The sequence below is a fragment of the Ambystoma mexicanum genome, chromosome 1p, assembly GCF_040938575.1.
Source record: "Ambystoma mexicanum isolate Mex_15411 chromosome 1p, UKY_AmexF1_1, whole genome shotgun sequence".
Lineage (NCBI taxonomy): Eukaryota > Metazoa > Chordata > Amphibia > Caudata > Ambystomatidae > Ambystoma > Ambystoma mexicanum.
The window spans coordinates 214612777-214637533 of record NC_090921.1 but is presented as its reverse complement, the minus strand read 5'-3'; the positions used below and the strand labels follow the sequence as shown (position 1 = coordinate 214637533).

The 24757-nt window shown below is 46.8% G+C and overlaps 1 protein-coding gene across 5 annotated transcripts in view; it reads left to right on the top strand.

Moving 5' to 3' along the window:
* TAF6 (TATA-box binding protein associated factor 6) overlaps nucleotides 1-24757 on the top strand; it is a 262044-nt gene that overhangs the window by 85991 nt on the left and 151296 nt on the right. For all 5 annotated transcript variants that reach the window (XM_069646383.1, XM_069646386.1, XM_069646390.1 and 2 more), the window contains exon 9: nucleotides 3917-4018. In XM_069646383.1, coding sequence (XP_069502484.1) covers nucleotides 3917-4018 — 102 coding nt within the window. The remainder of the gene's footprint in view (nucleotides 1-3916; nucleotides 4019-24757) is intronic.

The following is a 24757-nucleotide window of genomic DNA, read 5'->3' as shown; positions in this document are numbered from 1 at the left end:
GGTACATCTCAATAGCTAAACACGATTTAAACATTGTGTAGAACAATCACAAACGACAAGTATTCAAGCTCTGATGACCTAGTTCGATGGAACTCTCAGTATCCATTCCTCTGGCTCTGCACGGACTGCCATGAATGATTGTATTGGAGAGGGTGCATCAGCAACTCCCTGAAACACAGTACTTGCGTTAGTATGGTTTTCAATATTGTAAACATACACACACTTGGGGTCGACGGCACAGGTACATAGATAACCACAAATGATGCTTTGTCTAAAAGAATCGGGGAATATTTAAATATGATCAGATTTAATCGACTTATTTCTCCGATTTCTTTACATCTGCATCATCTAAATGGGATGTTGTGATTGTAGTGGTAGCTCCATCGTCTCCCTGAAACACAGTACTTGCGTTAATAGGGAAGAAATTATAGCCAATGGAATCACGTTATATGATCACGCTCGATGGAGCTGCCAGTATCCATACCTCGTGCTGCTGAAGAATATCTAGGGATGTTGTAAATGTAGTGCGCACTTCCGAAAGTTGTTGCGCCGATTCCTATCCGCATGGTCCTGCTTCCACTTCCCCTGGAATTACTTGAATGTCAGGCTCTGCATCGAGTGCGGGGGTTGACGCTTCAACAACTGCCTGAAACATAGTATTTGCATTAGTAAGGATTACACATACTTGGGTTCGAACGCACAGGTACATATCAATGGCTAACCACGAAAGAAACATGGTGTAGAACAAATGACAGTGTTCCAGTCCTGATGATCACGGTCGATGGAGCTGTCAGTATCCATAACTCGTGCAGCTGAAGAACATCTAGGGCTGTTGTCAATGTGGTGGACGCTTCAGCATCTCCCTGAAAGGCAGTACTTGCATTAGTATGGATAACACTAATTATAACTGAAAACAAACACCAGGGGACGACAACTAAGGTGTATATCAGTTGGAAAGCACTAACCAAACAATTGGTAAAATAATCACACGATACAAAACTATGACTTGACATGCATAAAACAAGTCTTTAGCGGAATAGCCAAGTAAGATTACCTGATACGCGCTAGAAGTGGTTGATAACTGCGAACACGTCACGGAAGTAGGATGTTCTTGCTTCAGATTCAAGGGATAGTCGAGCAGTTGTAAAGGTAAATTATTGTTTGATAATGCAATGCCAATATTTAAAATTACATGTAAGGAGAGAGAATACTTGAGTAATGCTATTGAATATGCGCAATATAGTACAGTTCCCTGTGCCCATATATAGATTTTGTTTGTGGGTTATGAAATCTAAAAATAATATATTTATAAATGTCATTATTCAAAAAGCTATACACTCATATCAATGTCGAAAGTATTACAATTTGGAAACAACACATAAAATATCAATTAATCCATTCGTCTACCTACACACTACCGCAAGGCATAAAGCTAAATCCGGATACTTGACTCACCAGTGGCAGAATGTGGATGAATAGAGTGGGAATAGCGTTTGCGAGCAATTTTCGTGTCGTTCACCGTTTATTCTTCTTTGTTACCCAAGATGTGGCGTACTTGTTCGAGGGGAAAGTGCCGGCTGCAGATGCGGTATCGATCACCCCTCAAAGACTTGTTTGACTCTACTTTCAAGCTCATGCCGTGGATATCCGCAATGTCTGACGCATTCTCTTATTCGATTAACAGTTTTCGGGAATACATGCATTGTAGTGCCTTCAGATTTAGCATGGGTCTTCGAAGGGCAATCGCTAAACGAACAGGCAGGCATTGTTGAAAATTCTGAAAAGTAAATATCGACATTATTAAACAATCTTGATGAATAAAAATGTGATACAAAAGTAAATGAACCATACAATGTTCAATGCAACGTTTTTTTACTCGCCGGAACTATACCAGTTCATCATGTGCGGCTTAGTGTTTGCATAAGTTGCAGAAATTTGTAAATGATGTGACTAAACTCTGAACATGTGACTCGTCCCTTGGATGTTCTGTCTTGCACGAGAAGGAAACATGCTTACATTATAGACTGGACCCCCGAAGGATGCAATTCGATGACAATTGACACAGATGAAAATAAATAGATCTATCGATAGCATAACAATTGAAACTCAAGTCAATAGCAATGAGCCAAATGAACATAGCCCTATTGGGTAATCTAATCACAAATAGATAGAAATTTAAAAATGACCGAAATATGACTAGGATACATGGCCTTACCTTGACCAACAAACAGTTGGATTCAGCAGGCCGAGCAGTATGTTGCAGGAGAACAGGTATATGGCCACAGATAGCACACTGACGAGTTTGCTCGAAGCGGTCACAGATGGCACGACGACGAGCAGATTAGCACTGCTCAGTGCTTCTCAGGTAGAACATTCAGGAGTTGACTTGCAAAGCACAAAGATGTTCTCATGAGACATATCAAGTGGTTTATAAAGTATTAGAAACAGGGGTGTGTTTGGGAATGAATGACGTGTGTATGTCGTTGTATTATGTGGTTTGCAGGGGGGCGGCCAGCGTCAGGCTTGGCCTGCCTGGAGACACGGGGTCTGAGGAGGCAATGTGAGCGATTGCCCCTGGGCGTGGGATACCTTTTGAAGTGTACATGGTGTTTGGCACCTTGGCCGTTATCGCCCCTGACAGCACACCATGGCAGCGCTCATCCACGGGTGCGAAATGCCTTTGATAGGGGAGGGGGGGTGGATGGATGGCTGGTGGGCGTGCAGGCAAGTGTGTGGGAGCGAGGGGCCATCAGGCCCCTCTCATCCTTTACTTCTCAGTAGAAACTCAGACCAAGTGCCTCCAGTAGTGGGTTTGCCCCTCGCCCCTTGCCCTTATGTGATGTTAACTTTGGTTGACATTCGCGTAGATGGGACTACTGAGCAGGACACTGGGCATCCATTTTTGTACCCCCTTTCGACTCCATCTTGGTGACCAGGCCTCACTGCGATAGTACAGCGCGCAGAGCACATGGCCCCCAGCCTCGTTCCCACTGGAAAACTCCGGAGGTATTTACAACAGCTAATAAATTTAACACATCACTCTTCCTCTGAGATCACTGTCCTGCATGTGAACCAGCACACATACCACAGCCCCCATGAAAAATTGAGGAAACCCTTTTGCTCATCACATTTGCTTACCCCTGCATGTGAAACCAGCCTGAACTAAACACATAGCTCGTTCATCTCCACAAACGTGTCCTTGCCCACGCACCCTCGCCAGTGGAAATTTACTGCCATTCTGACCCTGTGTCCCTGCAAGGTATTCTCTTCATGTGCCAGACCACTGACCACGCCATGATGCCCATCTAGCAGATCCCCAACTAACATTAGACCCCTACCACAGTATATCGTATACCACAGTATGTACAAAAATACTGAAATGCAGTTCCAATAGTCAGAGTAAAGGAATGAGTGAAGGGGGGAAAAAATATCCCACTCACTCGGCAGAGCAGACAAGAGAATCCAGGAGTCCAGCAAAAAGTGCTGGGGCTCTCACAGGTGGAGGAGATTTTGCATAAAAATGAAAAATCTACCTAGTGGTTTTACGCAAGTGAGTGTATATTTCTTACTCCATGGAAGAGGGATGCTGGCTGTCTTCCTTTTGCCAGCTCGACCTTTGAGTATTTCTCTTTTTGAATGTTTCCCTCTCTAACATGACTATCTTATTTTCGAGGGGGGGGGTGGTGGACTTTGATATCTGTTCCAACTACTTGCTTGCCTTTTCACCCCTCCCTCTTATCCAGTGGGCCAGAGTTTCTGCTCCTGGCATGTTGTGAAGCGGTGCTATATATTCTTCTGAAGTGTCAAGTGCTATCGGTGTCCATCTAGTGTGCATCATCATCCTCATTCCAGAAGTTGTTTGCCTTGCGTGTATTCAAATCTATGTTAAACATTTGCATTTTTTTCCCCCTTCCAGGTGCGGGTGAACGTGGTGCAGAATAATCTGGCGCTTCTGATCTACCTGATGAGAATGGTGAAAGCACTAATGGACAATCCCACTCTCTATTTGGAGAAATATGTGAGTATCACGTAGATTTTCCTGGGGGCCGGCAGGAACAGGTATCGCCAAATCATTGTCTGGTGAAGATTAAGGTGGTGGTGAGAGAGCCAAATCTTGACACATTTCTCATACTCTCTGTTGCTACCTTTACAGATTGTGTCAAGTGCAGTTGTAGTAGTGTAACAGGTTGGATATGTTTCATGGCCTTTATAAAATCCCCAATGTGACCTGCATACTCTTATGCTATAATTATAAATAGCTATGATGACTATTACTTAGCAAAGTGACACATGCATTGTTGGATGCTAGTCCAGATGTCGCTGGTAGAACTCAATGATTGTTTAACAGTGAATCTTGTCATATTCAAAATCACTATTCCATTGAGGTGGACGATCTTGCATATTATTGTAGGCGAAGCCAGTGAAATTCTACCCTTCAAGGGTCAGTGTAATGGGGGGGATTGTTCAAGCCTGGTGTGTAATGAAGATTTTTTTGTGCTTTCGAAGAGAAGGATCACCCTTGCACGAGAGATGCTACCAGTCCAGTTACTGCTCATTAAACGTGAGCAGAGACCGCTGTTGCAATTCAGACAATTTGCATTGCCCGACCCTCGCTGCCTTGTGGGATTCTCCATGCATAGTGGGACACTTTATTCACTTGGCTGGGATGGGACCATGGGGGATCAATCCCGTATACTGCCTTTTGAGCAAGTGCTGTGAAGCAGGCTGCAGTTTCCGGTCCCTTGGTTTTCCTGCTCGGCATCCTTTTGTCTGCAGGGACAAGGTTGCATGGGAGGAGTATCCTCGGCTTTACTTATAGATGTGTGAGGGTAGGTTGAACAATTGTTAGGTCGTGCAGTTTCACCCATCTGGAAAGTGTCCATCTGTTTTGCACGTATACTTTGGGGTTGTGGCTCTGGTGGGTGGGCAATTTGTACCCATGCCATGATATCCTTGGACTTTGCTATGAATAGGAATTGCTATGAATAAGATGTGGTTACTGTTAGGGAGAATTCTCAGACATGTGCTAATTCTTTTCTAGGTTAGAGACCCCCTGCACCTATGCTGGACTTCAGGACTTTTGATTTCTAATCTGGAGAGAGCGAGACCTTTTTTGCTACTCTCTCGTATTTTCCTGTGATTTGAACTGTTTCTTTTGGTTTTTGGAGTCTGACAAAACTCCATAGGCATCCTCTTTTTACATTGTGGCACACAGCACCTTCAGTCCAGTGGCACAGTGAAATCTTTCAGATTTCCCAAAAGTTTAAACCCCTTCTCTTGGATAACTACTGTTTCCAAGAGCAGTGAAGTGAAATTGGCTTTACTTGCATTTGTAACTTTCTAGACCCAGCACACACTATCTTACAATAGGCTGCAGGAGGGGTTACTTAGTATCCCCTTTGTCTAGCTTCTCATGTAAAATGTTTATGTTCCCCTTTCTACAATTAATGGCTGGTGGCAATGGTTTACTTTTTACTGCCATTGTGTGTTTTTACCGCGGGCTGCGTTCGCAGCTGCAGTAAGGCACCCATGGGTGCCCATTTTGTCAAAATGGCCCCGGTCTGCTTTTTTCACCATTTCTTGTAAAGGTCCTTCTTGAGATTTACTCTGCTTACCAAACCAGGTTTGGTGCCTTTGTCTGTTTTGTCTTTTGAGGGATTCACTGGTGAAGCCCGCCTCTGGCTTAAGAGTTCTGGCAGGGGCAGGAAGTGAGAGAGTTGCCCGAAACGGCCTGTGCTTATCCCCCTTGGTTAGAGGAATGCACCCAAAGCTGATTGGCCGGCTGGCCACCCTACTGTGTGATTGACAGCTAGGCTGATAATGAATAGGAGAAACCTGCATAAAAGGCGAGGTCTTTTGCTTGGAAGGCAGAGGCGACCACTGGACGAAGGAATCAGTTCCTAAATCGGCACGCACCCATTTGGGATGCCACACAGACACTTCCTACACCCTCAGGCGACATCAATAGTTAGGACACTGTAGACATTGATATGTTACTGTTGGCATTTAGAATAGCACTGCGATGTGTTAAAGAAAAGGTTATTAGAACAAACATCACAATTATTCTTAAGCGGGCAAATACTTTTCACCCCTCCCCAACCCTTTCAGTGAAACCGGCTAGGCCAAAGTCAATAGGCAAAAGTCTATGTAGCTGAAGCACTTCTTGCAGGTAAGTGAATAAAGTCTTTGCACAATGGTTTAGAAGTCTGTAGTGAAGAAGAAGAATCAATATAGGGGCCACAAGCTGTTATGCTTGTGAAGAGTAGAAGCAAATCTACAACAAGAGGTAAGTTCTCTTAAACTTTACAGTACCTATTAGTTAGAAGAAAATGCAGCAGGTGACTTCTGTTCCTTTGCAGCTCTGCAGATCCTGGTGTTCCTGGGCCTCAGTCGTTGGGACAAGAGGGAGGACTTCTCGGGACCCCTGCACTGCAATGGAACGTTTACCGACAGCAACCGGCAATCTTCAAACAAGTGGCACTTCGGTGTTTCAGCTCCTCGCGTCAGCCGCAAACAGCATCACCACGGTTCTTGGCTGTCGAGATGGGCTTTCCTTACATCTGGGGTCCAGCACTCTCTTGAGGCGGCTCAGGCTCGGTCAGTCCTGCTTCCTGGGACTCGGGAGGATCTTCCTAGAGCTCTTGGCCAACTTAAAAGCAACGCACACAATCTGGTGTTCCTCTCCCTGGCATTTTGGTTTCCTGCAGCAACTCTGTGGAAATTCAACCTGCTCCGAGAAGGATGTCCAGGTGGCTTACTTTGGAGTTGATTGGTCCCACCAACTTAAAGGGAGAAGTCGTCCTTGCAGGGGCTTCTCTGTCGATACGAATTTGGAGTTTCAGCCCAGCAGCAGGGCTTCTACCGGGCAAACCAACGGTGCAGGAATTGCAGCAAGCGTCCTCTTCAAGTTCTTCTTAAGATTCCCTCGTCCAGTGGTCGACTCTGCCTTCCAAGCCAAAAAGCCTCGCCTTTTATGCAGCTTGCTCCCATTCATTCCAACATAGTTGTCAGTCACCCAGCAGGGTGGCTGTCCTTGCCGGACAGCCGGCCGGCCAATCACGTAGGAGTGCATTCCTGTCTCCTAGGAAACTAAGCACAGGGAGTTTCGGGCACCTCCCTCACTTCCTGCCCCCACCAGACACCCTGGGGCCAGAGGCGGGTTTTACTCTTGAATCCCGCCAAAGGCAAAACAAACAAAGGTGCCAAACCTGGTTTGGCGCGCAGAGTAAATCTCAAGAAGGACCTTTCCACAAAGAAATGGCAAAAAAGACCTGGGCTATTTTGACAAAAATGGCACCCAAGGGTTACTGCAGCTGCAAACGTAACCCGCAGTAAAGACACACCATGGTAGTAAAAAGTAAACCACTGCCACCAGCCATTCATCGTGGAAAGGGTAACACAAAAATGTTACATGATAAGCTAGACAAAGGGGATACTTTGTAACCCCTCCAGCACCCTATTGTAAGATAGTGTGTGCTGTGTCTAGAAATGTATAGGTGTAAATAAAGTCAATTTCACTTTACTGCTCTTGGAAATAGTAGTTAGAAAGGTAGTTAAATCTTTGGGGAAATCTGAGAGACTTCTGTAGCACTACACTAAAGGTACTGTGTGCTACAATGTAAACATATGCATATGGAGTTTGTCAGACTCGAAACACCAAAGGGAACAGAGTTAAAATCACAGTAAAATACATGACGAAGTGGGAAAAGGGGTCTCTCTCTCCAGGTAAAAATGAAAAAGTCCTAGAGTCCATCAAAAGAGCTGGGGGGGGGTCTCCTAAGGTAGAGCAGAATTAGCACATTTCTGAGAATTCTCCCTAACACTCATCCCCCAGACTAAGGGACAGGAGGATTTAATCCACCACTGGATGAATCTCCTTACTCCAGTCGGTCATACTTTCTGGAGAGACCATCAGCATTTTGGTGATTACACCCTGACCTGAGTTCTATGGTAAAATCAAACCACTGTAGGCTGATGGACCATCTTAACGATTTAGGATTCTCCCCCTTCATGTGTATTAACCATCTCAAGGGCTGGTGGTCTGTTTGAATTATAAAAGTAGATCCATACAAGTATGGTCTAAACTTATTCAAAGACCACACACTAGACAAACATTCACATTCTATGGTTGCCCACCTCGTTTCAGGGTCTTTCAGTTTTCCACTGATGAAGCAGATTGGGTGTTCCCTGCCTTTCTCATCCAGCTGACTCAGAACTGCACCTATACCTGTATTGGAAGCATACGTTTGTACAATAAAGGATTGGTTGTAGTCGGGAGCTCTCCAGACTGGAGCTTGACAAAGGGCTTTCTTATGTCCTTCAAATACCTTAGTGCACTCCTCCTTCCACCTGACTTCCTTGGGGAATTTGGGTGAGGAGATCACATTTAAGGGAGAAGCTATGTCCCATAGTTCTCAATGAAGTTCCTATAGTAACCTGTGAGATCTAAGAAGGCTCTCACTTGAGTTCCAGCAGTAGGGGTGGCCCAGTCTTGTACAGCATGTATGTTGCTAGGCAATGGCCTTATTTCACCTCTTCCTACCTCATGTTCTAGGTAGACCACTTTACTCTGACCAATGTGATGTTTACTTGCCTTTATGGTCAGATTGGCATGCTCAAGAGCCTGCAAAACATATCACAGGTGTTCAATATGTTCTTTACAAGTAGGGCTGAACACTGCAATGCCATTCAAGTATGCCATGAAGAAGTCCTCCATCACATTCAGAACATGATTCACCATCCTTTGGAATGTGGCAGGTGCATTCTTTAATCCAAAAGGTATAACCTTAAACTGGTAGAAGCCTCCTGAGGTTGAAAATGCAGTTTTCCCCTTGGCATGGTCAGTCGGGGTTATTTGCCAATAGCCTGAGGTTAGGTCAAATATACTGAGGAACTTGGCTGAACCAAGTTTGTCCACCAGCTCATCTGTCCTAGGTAAAGGATGGGTATCAGTCGTGGTCAAGAGCTCTATAGTCCACACATAATCTCAACTCCTTGGATCCTGCCTTTGGCACTAGTACAACAGGACTAGACCATGGACATCTAGATGGCTCAATAACCCCAAGATCAAGCATCTTGTTGACCTCTTCCTTTATGTGGGTTCTTACATGATCTGACATTCTGTAACCCCTGCTTTTGACAGGGAGGCAGTCACCAGTGAGTATATTGTGCTGGCCCCAAGGGGTCAAGCCTGGTGATAGTGTAAACAGTATTTTGCACTCATCCTGTTGTTCCAGAGTCAGTTCAGAAGAGAGCTGAACTCCGATCTTTCCATCTAAAGGTTGTCCCCTGAGGAGTTCAGGCTGAGGTTCACTCTCCTCCTCCTCCTCCTCCTCCTCCTGAGCAGAGGCTTGAAGCATTCTGGTCTAGAGACATAGGCCTTTATGCAGTTGGTGGGAAAGACCCTGGGGGCCCTCCTTGGGATTGTCCAAGTCCACCAAATAATTACCCTCTCCAAGTCTGCCCACAAGAGTCCAATCCATTTGTCCTGTAAGGCCCTCTGCCTTGTCGGTACCATAACTAGAACTAGTCGGTCTTGAGTAAACTCAACAATGTTGGCCTTCTGGTCATGCCATTATTTCACCAGACCCTGACCTGCTTTCAAGTTATCGGAAGCTTCTGTTACCATGTGTGTCATTCTCCTTCAGAGAGCCAACACATAATCAGTGACTCTCACTGGCTTGAGTGAAGGAGCACTCTCCAACCCGTCCTTGATTAGGGCCAATGGACCTCTAACCAGATGACCATAGAGGAGCTCAAAGGGGCTGATGCCAACCCCTTCCCGAGGGACTTCTCTATAAGCAAAGAGAAGGCATGGCAGTAGAAGGTCCCACTTTCTTTGTGGTTCTTCCAAGGCACCGATCATGCTCCTCATAGTTCTGTTAAACCTCTCCGCCAACCCATTGCTCTGGGGATGGTAGGCTGTTGAGAACTTGCAGGTCACTCCACAGTTTTTCCACATGGCTTGCATGTAATGGAATGGGACATAGAATTGCCCCCTTCCCCCTGTCTGAGATAACCTCCTTAGGAAACCCAACCCTGGTAAAAAATACCAAGGAGGGCCTTAGCCATTGCCTGAGCAGTAACAGTCCTCATAGTACGGTTTCAGGATACCTGGTGTCATGGTCCACTACAACCAATATAAATCGGTTGCCTGTAGCTGTGAGAGGGCCTAAGGGACCAACAATGTCAATCCCCACCCTCCCAAAAGGGACTCCCACCACTGGGAGAGGCACCAAAGGTGCCACATTCTTGGCTCCACTCTTGCCAGAAGTCTGACAAGTGTGACGGCTTCTACAGTACTTCTCTGCATCAGGACCCCATCTTGGGCCAGTAGCAATCTAGAGAAATCCTTTCCTTGGTCTTCTTAAAACGTAAGTGACCATCTAAAGTAATGTCATGGGCTAGCTGTAGAAACTGGGGTCTCACCTCCTGAGGCGCTACAAGTCTTCTGTATGCCCATGGGGTAGACTCTATAGGCTCACTGTAGAGGAGGCCATCCTCCCAGTACAGCCTGTGCTTCGTGGGTTCTTGCCTTCTAGCTTGGAAGCTGCCTGTTGACGAAGTCCTTCAAGAGTAGGACTCTCTCTTTGACCTCTGCTGAAGTCTTCCCTACAGGGGCCACCTTCTGCAAGCACAGTCTGCATCTCAGGATGGTCTTTAGGATCCAGATCTCCAACAGGGGGAAGGGCTTCTTCCACCTCTGAGGCATCAGTAGCTGATTCACCATCCTCTGGTTGAACCTCACACTCGGCCTCAGCTTGTGTAGGAGTCACTGGTGTCCTCTAGGGGATGCCCTGGTTTTGTGCACAGGGGTGCTACCTTTCTTCAGGCTGAGACCTTGGGTTTCCCCTTTGTCTCTTTCTTCCTGGGATCAGAAGGTTGTTCTTCCTGTGGACTGGGAGTTCTAGGCATCTCTGTAACTTCCTGTGCGAGTCATTCAAAGTGAGCTCTCTGGCCTTTCTAGTCTGCTCCTGCTTCCTTTTACTGGGAGGCCTGGGGGGTGCTTGATATAACTCCAAGAGCTTTTAAGTCATTCCAAAACAGGAGTCTCCCAGGGACCATATTTTGTACACTGACCGGTATTCTTAGTCATATTGTTCCATTTGATGAGAGCTGGTAGTATTGGAACTATCGGATAGGGCCTCCAGCAAGCTTAGTTGGGCCTTTGGGTGCCTTAGTGTCACGGATGGCAGTCTTAAGAGTGGCACAGGGCACCCAGGTAGGGTTTGGGTGTTTGTGCTGAAGTAAGGTGGACAGATAAGTACACACACAGCTGAAAGTAAAAGAGAACAAAGAGTAGGCAAGTGTAGGAAGGAAATAAGGTACAACAGAATGGATTCCCTCTTGGGGTGTATGCAGATATGGGAAAGAGTGTTCCACGGACCTTAGGAAAAACTCCAGCTTTCTGCACAGTTTGCTATAACGGAGGCCCACGCTGTTTGCTCATGGCTGGGAACAGCTGTGGGTGTCTGTAACGAGACAAGGGAAGGGGCAGAGGTTGCCTGCCGGAAACCAACAGACAAGCTCTGTACAAGGGGTCTACAAACGATACAAGAGAAGACAATAACAGACAAATCCAGGAAAAAGGAAGTCGATGAGCAAACTAGCAGAAGGAAATGATGGGAAAGCAGTATAACAGAATTGGATAGGGATAAAGAACAGAGGGTTGAAAACAAGGAAGGGAGCAAAGGAGCAGCAGTCAGGAAACAGGGGAACTGCAATAACAAAGTAATAAATGCAGGTAAACTGTTGTGGATTGCAGAGGACTGTAGGGTGCAAGGTAGAGAGCTCAGAGGAGCAGGACAGCAAAGGCAAGCCGAAAGGAGCAGGGCTGTAAGGAAGGGAGCCCAGAGGGAAAGGGCTGAGGGCAGCGGAGTGAAGTAGGCTGCACGGCAAGGAGTGAGCCCAGAGGAGCAGGGCTGTGAGGCAGGGAGCCCAAAAGGCTAGGGCAGTAGGCAGCAGAGTGTAGCAGGCTGCAAGGCAGGGAGCCCAGAGGAGCAGGGCCGATGACTGTAGAAGGCTGCCGATGACTGTAGAAGGCTGCCGAGGACTGAAGTAGGCTGCAAGGCTGGAAGCCCAGCAGACTAAGGCTGTAGGTAGAAGGCAGCGGAGCATGATCGACTGCAATGCAGAGAGCCCGGCAGGGCACTGTATCAAAAGCAGGAGTGAGCAGGAACAGCATACAAAAATACATAGCTCGAAGCAAAAAGGTGCTGGAAGGACTCTTAATGCAGGCAGCAGCTTTTATACCGCCCAGCACAGAGGCAGGCTAATTGGCCGCACCTGGATAAGCACACCTGAATACAATCTGCCTCCTCCCTCTCTGTTCCTGAGCTGGTGGAAGCAGAGCTGATCCCTAGGGCTTCTGGGGATTGTAGTTCCGATGATGACGAATAGGAATGGCCAGAAATAGATAGTTATGACAAAGTGCATACTTGTAGTTAGTTGGGAAAAATAAAAAGGCACCAAAGTCTCGCAAATGGGAAATAAGGTCCAACAAGTGAATAGAGGTTGATCCAAGAGTTTTCTGTAGATAAATGAATAACAATTCGTCCATAGTGATCGCCAATGTATGCGCCCACGGCGCAGGCATGACACTTCGCAACATCCTCAGTTTTGAAAAAGGTTTCGTCCACCACTGTAATGCTGGCCCCAGTGTCTCTAATAGCAGGGGATTCCTGACCATCCACAAGTACACTGTCCATGTAATATTCTTTGGTATTATCTGGAATACAGTGATACACATCTATATTCTGTTGTACCCACACACTCGGGGACACCAAAGAAACACTGGCAGAGACTCAATGGGGTCTGCAGCCAGTAGATGAAAGTTTCCACTTGCCATATGAACTTCTCCCTCAGGGATGAAGGCTAAAGAGGCAGTGTGGACCCCTGAAGGTTTACCCTTGCACCTGGGATCCCCTTTCACATGGTCAGTTGAACCACAAGCATAACATTTTCCAAATGTTTTGACAAATGGGGGCTTCTGCTGACCTCCCTCTGGTTTAGCACCAGAGGTTTCACTAGACTGACATGGTTTCCCATATGGCTTACCATTGTTATGTTTGTGGCTGTCTTTTGGATGGGACCTTTTAGAATAATGTTTGTGGCTGTCTTTTGGATGGGACGTTTTAGAATTCTCATTGTCATCTTTCTTGTGTTGCTTCCCCTGATCCTTTTTGTGAGTGGACCCAGAATCCTTGCGAGTGGCCCTGTTGGCCACCCACAAGTCAGCAGCCTTTACTAACTTCTTGGGATCAATCTCTTTAGAGTCAGCCAAGTGCTGTCTCAACTCAGGAGAGCAGGCCTTGTTGGGCAAAGTTTGAATGCAGTACCCTCTGGGAACACTACAAACAACTATGACAACAGTTATAGGCAACCCAACCTTTGGTATAAGCTTGTACTACACAGTTTTGGTAGAGTGTCGAGCAGCCAGGCGTATCTCAAGAGGGGAAATGTGAGCTGTAGTGGAGTTACTCAAAGGTTCACAGTTACAGGTATTCAAATAAACTCTTAGACTTAAGGTTTCTTGCATAAACAATTAATAATGTATCAGTCAGTTATAAAGTCTTCTTTAGAAGGGAGCAATTGAATAGTAACACACAAATATACTTCAATACTGTACACTCAGACAAGGCCCTTTTGGGATGGCCCACAGACACAACCTACACCCACAGGTGACTTCAGTAACAAGGGTGCTGGGGACATTAATACCTTACTGTTGGCATTCAGAATGCTCTTTAAAAGTTGGTAAAAGCAAAGGTTATTAGAACAGAGGAGACCACAAATATTCTTAAGCAGGGCAAATAGTTTCAGATAGCACTTAGAAGAGTCATTCAATTCAAATAGGCTCAGCCAAAGTCAATGGGCAAAAGTCTTTGTACAGGATGCAGCACTTCAGGTAAGTAATGGAAAAGTCTTTGCACAAGTTCTTAGGAGTCTTTGACGAAAAGAAGAATCAAATGTAGGGCCACAAGCTGATATTACTTGTGAGTTGTGGAAGTTGCAAGCACTTCTACGGTAAGAGGTAAGTTCTCTTAGACTTGTTTTACAGTACTTTGGTAAAGAAGAAAAGATGCAGCTGGTGACTTCTGTTCCCATGCAGCTCTGCAGATGTCACTGTTCCTGGGCCTCAGTCGTGGGGACAAGAGGGAGGACGTCGGGGGGGGGGGGGGGATAGGGGGGGGATACCTGCACTGCACCGGCATTCTAAAAACTGGCAACCGTCAAAGTTTACTTACAGTGGCTGTTTCTCATTTCAGCTCCTTGCGGTACAGCAAATAGCAGTAAGTGCGGTTCCTGGCTGTCAAGGTGGACTGTCCTCATGTCTGGGGTCCCGTGCTCTGCTGAGGGGGGCTGAGGCTCAGTCAGTCCTGCTTCGTGGGAGTCCAGAGGATCTTCCAAAAGATTTAGGCCAGCTTAAAAGTAATGCACACAATCTGGTGTCCCTCTCCCGGCTGTCCGGTTCCTGCAGGGGCTTCTGTCGATGCGAACTTGGCAAGTAGTCACTGCAGCAGGGCTTCACCGGGCAAACCAACGGTCCAGGAGGTGCAGCAAGCGTCCTCTTCAAGCTCTTCTGTCTTTTATTCAGTTCTCTCACATTCATTCCAGCCTAGCTGTCACTCACCCAGCCGGGTGTCTGTCGTTGCCGGACAGTCAGCCAGCCAATCACCACAGAGTGCATTTGGGTCCCCAAAATCCAGCAAAGTTGCTGGGCATCTCTAAGGTGGAGGGAATTCGCACATTTTTGAGAATTCTCCCTAACGGGCATAAAAAATAGATTCCAACTCGAATAGATTTCTCATTCCTTCAAAGGAGTTCACTCTGTAACCCTTAATCCAACCATCTAATTTTTTTTCAAACATTCACACACCCAGGTTCCCCAAGGGGTACGATCAGTCTTTTTGAGGGTCCTAAACATGTTAAGGTACTGGGAAGGAGTTTTCCCAAATCTAGCCATCAAAGCTAGCTTCACATTCTCATACTCCAATTTTTCAAGTTCCCCCCACCTCCATTACAGTATCCTGTGCAACCTGGGGGAGCCTAGAGAAAAGCCAAGGAATCTACTGATTCCATGCGAGACCCTGAATCCCATAATTATATTCAAAAGCACCCAACCAATCCAAAATATAAAGTTTCACATCATACATACTCACTGCTTTTTTGTGCAGGCAAGGCCTCTTTGGGCTGGAAGACCTTATGGACTCTGAGATAGAAATGTTTTCAAGAGACAGTTTCTTCATTTCAAGAGCATGCTGCATTTTCTAGTTCCCCAAGTTTGATGTGTTGGTGTTTGGTTTCAGCTTGGACTTGTAATCTTTTGAACCCTAATTCAAGTCTCATTTTTTTCAAGAGACACACATTCTGGGCTCCGTGATGGACCTGGTGGGGTCCCAGTGGATACAGGTTGAGGCAAAAGGGCCTGTTGAGTTAAAGAGGGGCTCTCTTCCTGAGACTTCTTTTCCTCCTCTGACTCTTCTAAGACATTAGAGTTAGGACTCTGAATTAACATCCTCATTTTCAGTTTCCACATTTCCTGGGTTATTAGGTGTGACAGGCCTACTAGCCAGTCTTTGATTATTCAGCAATCTTGTAATCAGTTCATTTTTCTTTTCTTTAACAGGGAGGTTCCAGATTTTACACATTTCTTTCAGTTGATCTACTGTCAAAATGATCAGGGCTTCCTGTCTGAAGTTATCCATATTTGGCATGTTACAATTGCTGTTCTAGTGGAGTTTAGCCTTTTGAAGGTTTTAGTTGAACAAAAGCAAAGCAAATACTCAATGTAACAACACTACAATCTGTCCTCACTGCTTTGCCACCCGTGTTAGGTGAAGATTTGGGGTAGTACCCTAAGGGTGCACTCCAATAATCTCGGCTTCCTGGCAATAGGACCCAACCTTTGGTATAACTCTGAACTACACAGGTTGGTAGTGTGGTAGAGCAGCCAGACGTATCTCTAGAGGGATCAATGTGAGCTGTAGAGTGGTTACACAAAGATTCATAGTGACATGTATTCAAACAAACACTTTAACTCAAGGTTTCTTGATAAAAATAATTATTTATTTACAGGTCAGTTGATTAAGCCTTCTTAAAAAGGGAGCAATATAATAGCAACACGCCAATACCTTCAAAATACACACTCTTAGTTCCTAAATCAGCAAGCACCCATTTGGGATGCCACACAGACACTTTTACACTGTTAGCATTTAGAATAGCATTAAGATGTGTTAAAGAAAAGGTTATTAGAACAAACAAGAGATCACAATTATTCTCCAGCATTGGATCTTTCATGGATTCACATGCTGTGAATATTTCCCTGTCGTCAGGCTGGGAAACCTTGGTAACTTTAACTTGGCGTTTTCCTATGGAAAATTTATCAACATCCTTTTTGAGTGCTTTAAGCCCCACCAATAGGACATCTGGTATAAATAGCCCCGTGGCTTCCCTTCAGATTTCAACCGTCTCCAAACTGTTGGGATCACCTCGTGTTTCTTTGTGTTTTTGCACGTGCGCTTGGTATCGTGGGCTAGGATGTCGCCTGTAGCCCAGAAGAAGTCTTTTTTTCGGCCTTGTGCTACCTGCGACTTGTAGAAGGTGTACGAAGGGGATGTCATATGGACTGCCTTTACTGTCTCTACCCCCATCACTCGGCGGATACCTGCAAGATATGTCGGGGATTTTCGCAGAAGACATTGAAGGACCATAATCGATGGCTCATGTTGGCTTAATGAGGGCACGTACCCGGCTTCTGAGGTGGATTCGGCCCGGGGGAGCCAGTCTTTGGGAAGAACGGAGAAGTCCACGGAACATCGCTGAGCTGCATCGGTTGAACCTCCGGCGAAGAAGCATCAGGCATCATTGCCTGTGTCGGAGGTGGAGAAGGGGCAGTAAGTCTTCGTCGAGGCCGCAGCAGTTGGAGGGGGCGAGGAGCTCTTCGTTGTCCAAGCATGGTCAGTCGTGTTAGGCAGAGTGGGAGGGGAATGTGAGCAGTAATGATGTTACACAGAGGTCTACAATCACAAGTGTTCAAGTAGACTCTTACACTCAAGGTTTCTTTGATAAATGCTTAATTTATGTATCTGTCAGTTATAAAACATTCATTAGGAGGAGGCAATATAATCACACACAAATATACTTCAATACTATTTCAGAATACTTTTCAAGATGAGTAAAAGGCAAAGATTATTAGAACATGAAAGGTTACAATTATTCTTAGACTGTGCATTGACTTTGAGTCTATTCAATTCATGAGGCTAGGCCAAAATCAATGGGCCAAAGTCTTGGATAGGATAAAAGCGGTTCTGGTAAGTACACAGTAAAGTCTCTGCACAAGTTCTTGGAAGTAGTTTGTAAAAAGAAGAATCATATGTTGGGTCACAAGCTGATTAGACCTGCGAGTTGCAAACGTTTCAAGCACTTTCACCGCGAGAGGTACTCTGTCTGATTTCACAGTACCTTAAAATGAAGAAAAAGATGCAGCTGGTGACTTCTGTTCCTGCAGATCTCGCTGTTCCTGTGCCTCAGTTGTGGGGACAAGAGGGAGGACGTCGGGGGGGACTCCTGCACTGAACGGGGACTGGTCAAAATGCTGGCACTTGGCAAACTTCAATTTTGGTGGATGTGAGTAAAGCACACAAACTGGTGTCCCTCTCCCTGGTTATAAGGTTTCCTGCAGCACTCGGAGGAAAATGCAAACAGCTCTGAGATGGGTATCCAGGTGGCTTACTGTCGAGTAGATTGGTCCCACCAACTCAAACAGAGAAGTCGTCCTTGCAGGGCTTCTCTGTCGATGTGAACTTGGCGATTCAGACCTGCAGCAGGGCTTCACCGGGCAACCAAAGATCCAGGAGTTGCAGCAGCCCTCCTCTTCAAGCTCTTCTTCGGTTCCTTCGTTCCAGTGGTCGACTCTACCTTCCGAGCCAAGAGACTCACCTTTTATTCAGTTCTCCCCCATTCATTCCAGCCTAGCTGTCACTCACCCAGCAGGATGGCTGTCCTTGCCAGTCAGCCAGCCAATCACCAGAGTGCATTTGGGTCTCCTAGTAGACTAAGCACAGGGAGTTTCGGGCCCCTCCCTCACTTCCTGCCCACCCCAGACACTTGGGTGCCAGAGGCGGTCTTCGTTCCTGAAGCCCGCCAAAGGGGTAGGAACAAAGGGACCAAACCTGGTTTGGCACGCAGAGACAAACTCTAGAAGGACATTTCCAAAAAGAAATGGAGAAAAAAGAAGACCGGGACCTGTTTTTACAGAGGGGGCTCAGCTGCCATCTTGAAAAACATGGCTCCCGCGATTTAACGCTAATGGCGCTCGCGAAAAATCATGGTAGTTTGTTGTAAAACCACTGCCACCAGCTATTCCGAGAGGAAAGGGTAGCATTTGACTGCTTCATGAGTATCTAGCCCCAGGGGATACTAAGTAACCCCTCCAGCACTCTATTGTAATATAGGGTGGGCTGGGTCTAGGAATTTAAGACTACTAAGTCAATTTCACTTTACTTACTCTGGGGAAACAGTAGTTTATCCCAGAGAAGGTATTTAAACCTTGGGGAAAGCTTGAAAAGGTTTCCCTGTGCCACTGCACTGAGGGTGATGTGTGACACAACTGAAAAGATGATACCTAAAGAGTTGGTTAGACTCATAACTAAAAAAAATACAAGAGTAAAACACATTTCAAAACACATGAGAGAGTGGGACAAAGGGGCACACTCTCTCCAGGTAAAAAAATCAAGTCCTCAAAATCCAGTAAAGTTGCTGGGGGTCTCTAAGGTGAAGGGAATTAGCACATTTATGAGAATTTTCACTAACAGGTCGGACCAATCCAAGGGGTCTGATGGTAGGCCCAAGAAGTCTGCAGTGTCAGAGAAAGTCCTGTCGAAGTGGAAGGATTCTTCGTCAAAGCACTCGTCGTCCAGGGACCATCACAGGTCTTCGTCCAGCCGCGAGTCTTCGAAGTCCAGTTCTTCCCAAAAATCCGGGTCTCTGGTGAAAACGAAACCAGGGGACGTGGTTCCGACGACGAGATCGTCGAAGGTTGCTCCGTCGTCGACGGTAGTGCTGCAGTCTACGGTCCCGTCGTCGACGGTGGGGTCATCAGCGCCGTCTACGACACTGACGGATAGTGGGCCGATACTGTTATCATCCACGCAGATGGAATCAGAAGGGCTGTTGTCTACGGGTAGGGCATTGCAGTCTGCCGCCTTTGAGTCTATCCTTTCTGAGAACAATTTGCAGCAAGGTCCAACTACATTTTCTGTCTATTCGGAAGTGGAGGAGGAACAGGAGCTGGTGTTTGACCCTTCTGTTCTGGGTCTGCAGAGTGGAGGTCTTCAACATCGAGTGGAATGGGGCCTGGGCTGCCCGGTTATCCGCTGGTTAACCTACAGTCTCTGCTGTTGTTGCAAGTGCTGTCTATGCTTCAATTTTTGTTGGGACAGCTGTATGCAAGGTTGCCTCCTCCTCCTCAGAGTCCGGCGGTGCTGGTGGTCGAGGTGTTGCCGGGTGAGGCTCCTAGAAAGTCTCCTCCGGCACGGTTGCCATTGCTGTTGCCCGTGAGGTTGGGTTGTCCACGGTCTCATCCTGAAGAAGGCGAGCTGCCTGAATCGGACCCCGAGTGTTCCGCAGGAACCCCTTTCTACTGTAGCATCGTCACAGACGAGATGACGACGCGTGGGACACAAGAGGTGGAGCTGCCACGTAGCCCAGCACAGTCCTCGCCTCCGGATGATATTGGGACGTTCCACGCCATGATGTCGAAAGCATGTCTGGAGTTTTCAGAGCCGACTGTGAAAGGTAGTCTTGAATAGAATTTCAAGGCTCGGGAGTCTACCACTAGATGCTTGGTGTTGCAGCCCATGCCATAGTCTGTGATGTCGGCAACTGCCAGCCGGAAGCAAGAAGCCAACATAAATGCTTTACGCCTCCAGACAGTGAGGCCAGGAAGCAAGATGCTTTTGGAAAGAAGGTCTTGACGGTCGGGGCTACGACGGTAAAGGCTGCAAATTCCTTGGCAATCATGGCCAGATATGATCTTGAAATGTGGCATCGGCTGGCCCCAATTCTTGAACATCTGTCGGAGCAACACTGTAAGGAAGCAATGCCGTTAGTGCGTGAGGGGGAGGAGTCTTCCGACCACAGCATAAATATTGCTGTGGAACTGGCGGAGTCAGGTTTTAAACAGATTAACGATGGGGTTGTGCTTTGACACCAGACCTGGTTGATGTGCATTGACTTACAATATAAGGTCATCGACATGCCCTGTGAGGGCGAACACTTGTTCGGTGAGAAAATCGATGAAGCCCTAAAAGTGATGGAGGATACAGAAACCGCTAAATCTTTGGGTTCCTTGCAGAGTGGATGCTCTATTCGCTCCTTTCGGGCTTTCCGTGGAGCCTCAGGAAATGCCTGGTTTGCTTCCGACAGTTATCGTGGTTACGGATGCTCCAGCTACTCCTCTCAAGGGTATCAGCGGTCTGTCCAGTGGGCGCAGAAAGGTTGGGACTTCCAGGCTCAGCGAAAGAACAGTTCGTCTCTGCGTCTAAGGTGAGGCAAACTAAACCTCAACAATGATTTCCATATGGACAATTTGCTGGGGGGAGGCAGGGTTGCCATCCACGTCAACGAGTGGAGAAAGATAACATCAGATCGATGGGTGCTAGTCACAGCGCATCTTAGCCACTTGTTGGAGTTCTGGCGTCCTCCGGTCCCTATTCTGCCGGTGTATGTACTGCAGCCGCATCTTCCAATCCTGCGGCAGGAGGTGTTCTCATGCTAGAGAAAGGGGCGATCGAACAAGTTCCAGTTGCTGAGCGGGGACAGTGGGTTTACCTCCGGTACTTTGTTGTGAAGAATCCCAACGGCAAGTGGAGGCCTAGTCTGGATCTTCGGGCGTTGAACAAGAGACTGCAATGCCTTAAGTTCAAGATGTCATCCGGTCGGTGCAGCTGGGCGAGTTCCTGGTGTCGTTGGATCTGCAGGACACCTATTTTCACATCCCTATGCGGCAAGTTCCTGTGTTTTGTGGTCGGAGAGGAACACTATCAGTTTCGGGTCCTCCCGTTTGGCCTGAAGTCGTCCCCCAGGACGTGCACAAAGTGTCTGGCGCCGGTGGCTGCCTTCCTCCAGAGGGAAAGTCGTCATGTGTACCCCTACCTGGACATTGGGTTGGTGAGGGGTTTGTCACAGGGAAGGGCGCGAGAGTCTCTCGTGGTGACCATGCGGCTGGGATTCACCGTCAACTTCGACAAATCATTTTCGCCGCCGTCCAGGGAGTTGGTGTTTCTTGGGGCGCAGTTTCTTACCTGGCAAAATCTGGGAGGGTGGGTGCTAGTATGCGCTTCCCCCATTCCCGCTTATTCGACGAACCATCCAGTGGATTCGGAGGTACCACTGCTGAGTGAGTCTGGTGGCTCTGTTCTGGCCCAGGCAGACATGGTTCTCAGATCTCCTTCATATGGCAGTGGACGAGCCGCTTTGGTTGGGAGCGGCTCCGGATCTCCTGTCTCAGGACGACGGCACGGTTTGGCATCACGATCCGGCATCTCTCGGGCTGGCGGCGTGGCTCCTGACCACTCTGAGTTCGGTCGTTTAGGAATATCTCGAATGTCGACGGATTCTGGAGGCAGGGACGGCGCCTTCCATGAATGTCTCGTATGGGCATAAATGGATGAGATTCTGTGAATGGTGTATGGGGCATCCTGGGGTTGAACCTTCGTTTCTCTGGCGCAGGTTCTCCCGTACCTGTTGCACTTTGCGGAAGGGGGGCTTGCGTTGTCATCCATTAGGGGGCATTTGGCGGCGATCTCCGGGTTCACGAGAAAGAGCCATGTGGCTCCTCTGTTCAGTGATCGTTTGGTGAAACATTTTCTGAAGGGGTTGTTTCGGACGTTTCCTCCAGTGAAGAAGTTTGCACCAGTGTGGAGCCATAATGTGGTCCTTTTTCGGCTTTGATGAAGACTCCTTTTGAACCCATGTCGATGGCTCCCTTGAAGTTCCTCTCATGGAAGGTGGCTTTTTTGGTGGCAATTAACTTGGCCAGGCGGATGTCTGAATTGCAAGCACTGGTCATTGACCATCCTTACCTGAGATTTGTGCAGGATAGGGTTTCCTATCCACTAACCCGCACTTTATCCCGAAAGTATTGCTTTACCCTTGTTTTTTTTCTAAATCATCCACGCCAGCGGAAAGGGTCCTGCATTCTTTGGATGTTAAGAGGGCCCTAAAGTTATATCTGAATCGCACGCAGGACTTCAGGAAGTCAAGGCGACTGTTTGTGGCATATGGGCCGTCCACCAAGGGGCAGGCCATCTCCAAGCAAGGACCTTCCCGATGGGTTTCCTCTACAATTTCGTTTTGCCATACAAAAGTTGGAAAGCCTTTGAGGAGTGCTCCTAAGGCACATTCTACGAAGTCCACTGCCTCGCCGGCGGCACTGTGGTTTGTTTGTTTATTTATTTGTTTGGTAATGCGCACCAAGCCCATAGGTAGACGGGCGCAACAGAAACAAGAAATCTTAAAACTTAGTTACAGTGCAAAGGTAGCAATACATAGAGCAGTGATTGCAGGGAGGCAGGTACAAGGTAAAGGATACATTAAATACAAAACAGTGGTCTTGGTAGGTCAAGGAAACCTTATCAAGAGTGTCAATATAAACACGCCTACATATACACTACGTGCAAAGTTAACCAAGCTACGGTGTGGTCTGGTGGAAAGAAAGGATTGTGTGGGGCTGGAGAGGTGGAGGTGTAGTTCTTCAGTTAGGTGTCATTAGTGTGTAGCCAATTAAGTATCTTGTGTCTGAATTTAGGGTAGGGTTGTACTAGTCTGAGGTCGACGGGTAGTTTGTTCCAGCATTGTGCAGCTTTGACAGGGAAGCTGGTTCCTCCTGCTGTCGAGCGTTTGAACCTAGGAACCTCCAACATAAATTAGTTGGCGGATCTCGTAGGGCGGGTAGCTGTTCTCCTAGTGATTTTATCCATTAGGTATGGAGGTGCTAGGTTATTCAGGCATTTGGAGGTGAGGGATGCTGTTTTGAGGAGAATTCTGGCCGTTATTTTCAGCCAGTTAACCTCTTTCCTGAATGTGGTAATATGCTCTCTGTAGGGGATGTTCAGTGCTGCCCTCAGGGCGTTATTCTGCAATCTTGGAATTTTGTCTGTAATATATTTATTGGCTCCTGAGTACAGGGCATTACAGTAATCTAATCTTGACATAATAAGAGCATTTGCTAGTATGGTACAGCTCGCTCTCGAGAGGTAAAGTCTGGAGGCTCTGATAAGTTTGCAGGTGTACGTTGTGGATGAGGCAAGGGAATTGACTTGCTTTTTGAGAGTAAGAGAGGAGTCCAACTAGAATCCTAAAGTTTTAACTACAGACATCACCTTGATAGGGTTGTTATCAATGTTGAAGGATGTGTAGTTTGGGCTGAGTTTTTGGATATTGACTTCAGAGCCCAAGATTAGTAACTCGGTTTTTTAACATTCAGGCAGAGGCCATGGGATGCCATCCATGCCTGAATGAGGATGTATATTTTGTTCACGAGGGCTGAGTCTGCCTCGAAGTTGCCCGAAAGGGATATGAGGATCTGTGTGTCATCTGCATAATTAGTGTAGGTGACACCCAGTCTATCCAACTTGGTGAAGATATTATACATAGTAGGGGATACACAGGAACCTTGTGGGACCCCGCAGATTATTTTCATAGGGTCGGCATAAGCTGAAGTAGAGAAGACTCTTATGGTCCGGTTGGCTAAGAAGGATTGGACCCAAGTTGTAGCATCATTGGTGAAGTTGGCGGGCGATTGGAGGTGGTTGCATAACACTGCAGGGTCCACCAAGTCAAAAGCTGCCGTCCAGTAGGAGTAGCAAAGCTATTTTTGCATTGTCCTTTAATTCTTCAATTTGAGTCTTAAGGTCTAGCAGCGCTGTTTCAGTGCCATGGAGAGGGCGGAAGCCCGACTGTCGTGAGCCAAGTAAGTGGTTGGCTTCCAGATGGTCCTGAATTTGTATGTAAGCAGCTCTATCTAAGATTTTAAGAAGAAATGGCACAGTGGTGATGGGTCTGTAATTGGTGGGGATAAAGAGGTCCAGAGTTTGTTTTTTTTTAATAATGGTAGAACCCAAGATTCTTTAAGGTTGGCTGGTACTGTGTTAGTTTTAAATGAGGAATTTATCAACTTGGAGATAAACGGGGCGAGGTATCTTGCATCCTTTATTATCTGTGCTGGGCATGTGTCACCTTTACAGTTAGAAGGTTTGAGGGAGAGTATTATTTTTTCTGTTTCAGTAATGGAGATAGTCTTGAATCTAAAGGGTGTGGTTGTCCTAGGCACCGGAGGTTGGCTAGTTTGTTGGTCAGTGAGTGGTAGTGAGGCCTTTTTTTTGCAATTTTACATTGTAATGATGACATTTTATTCGATAGGGCATTTTGTATATTAGTACACCATACTTTATCCTTTGGGGCATTGTCTACCAGTTGGATTGGGGATTCTAGTTCGCGGAGGATGGAGAATAATTCTTTAGTATTAGATTTGGCTTTCACAATCCTATCATTGAAGGTATTCTTTTTGGGTTTAGTTCTTTCTTTTTTGTACATTTTTGCAGATTCTGTTAGGCTGTTTTTGTTATTTTCAGAGGGGGAGTGGCGCCAAGTAGATTGAAGTTTCCTTTTTTGTGATCTTAAGGTTTTAAATTGGGGGGTGAACCAGGCATTCAGGTGCACTACTTGCCTAGCATTGCACAGTTTGACAGGAGCAATC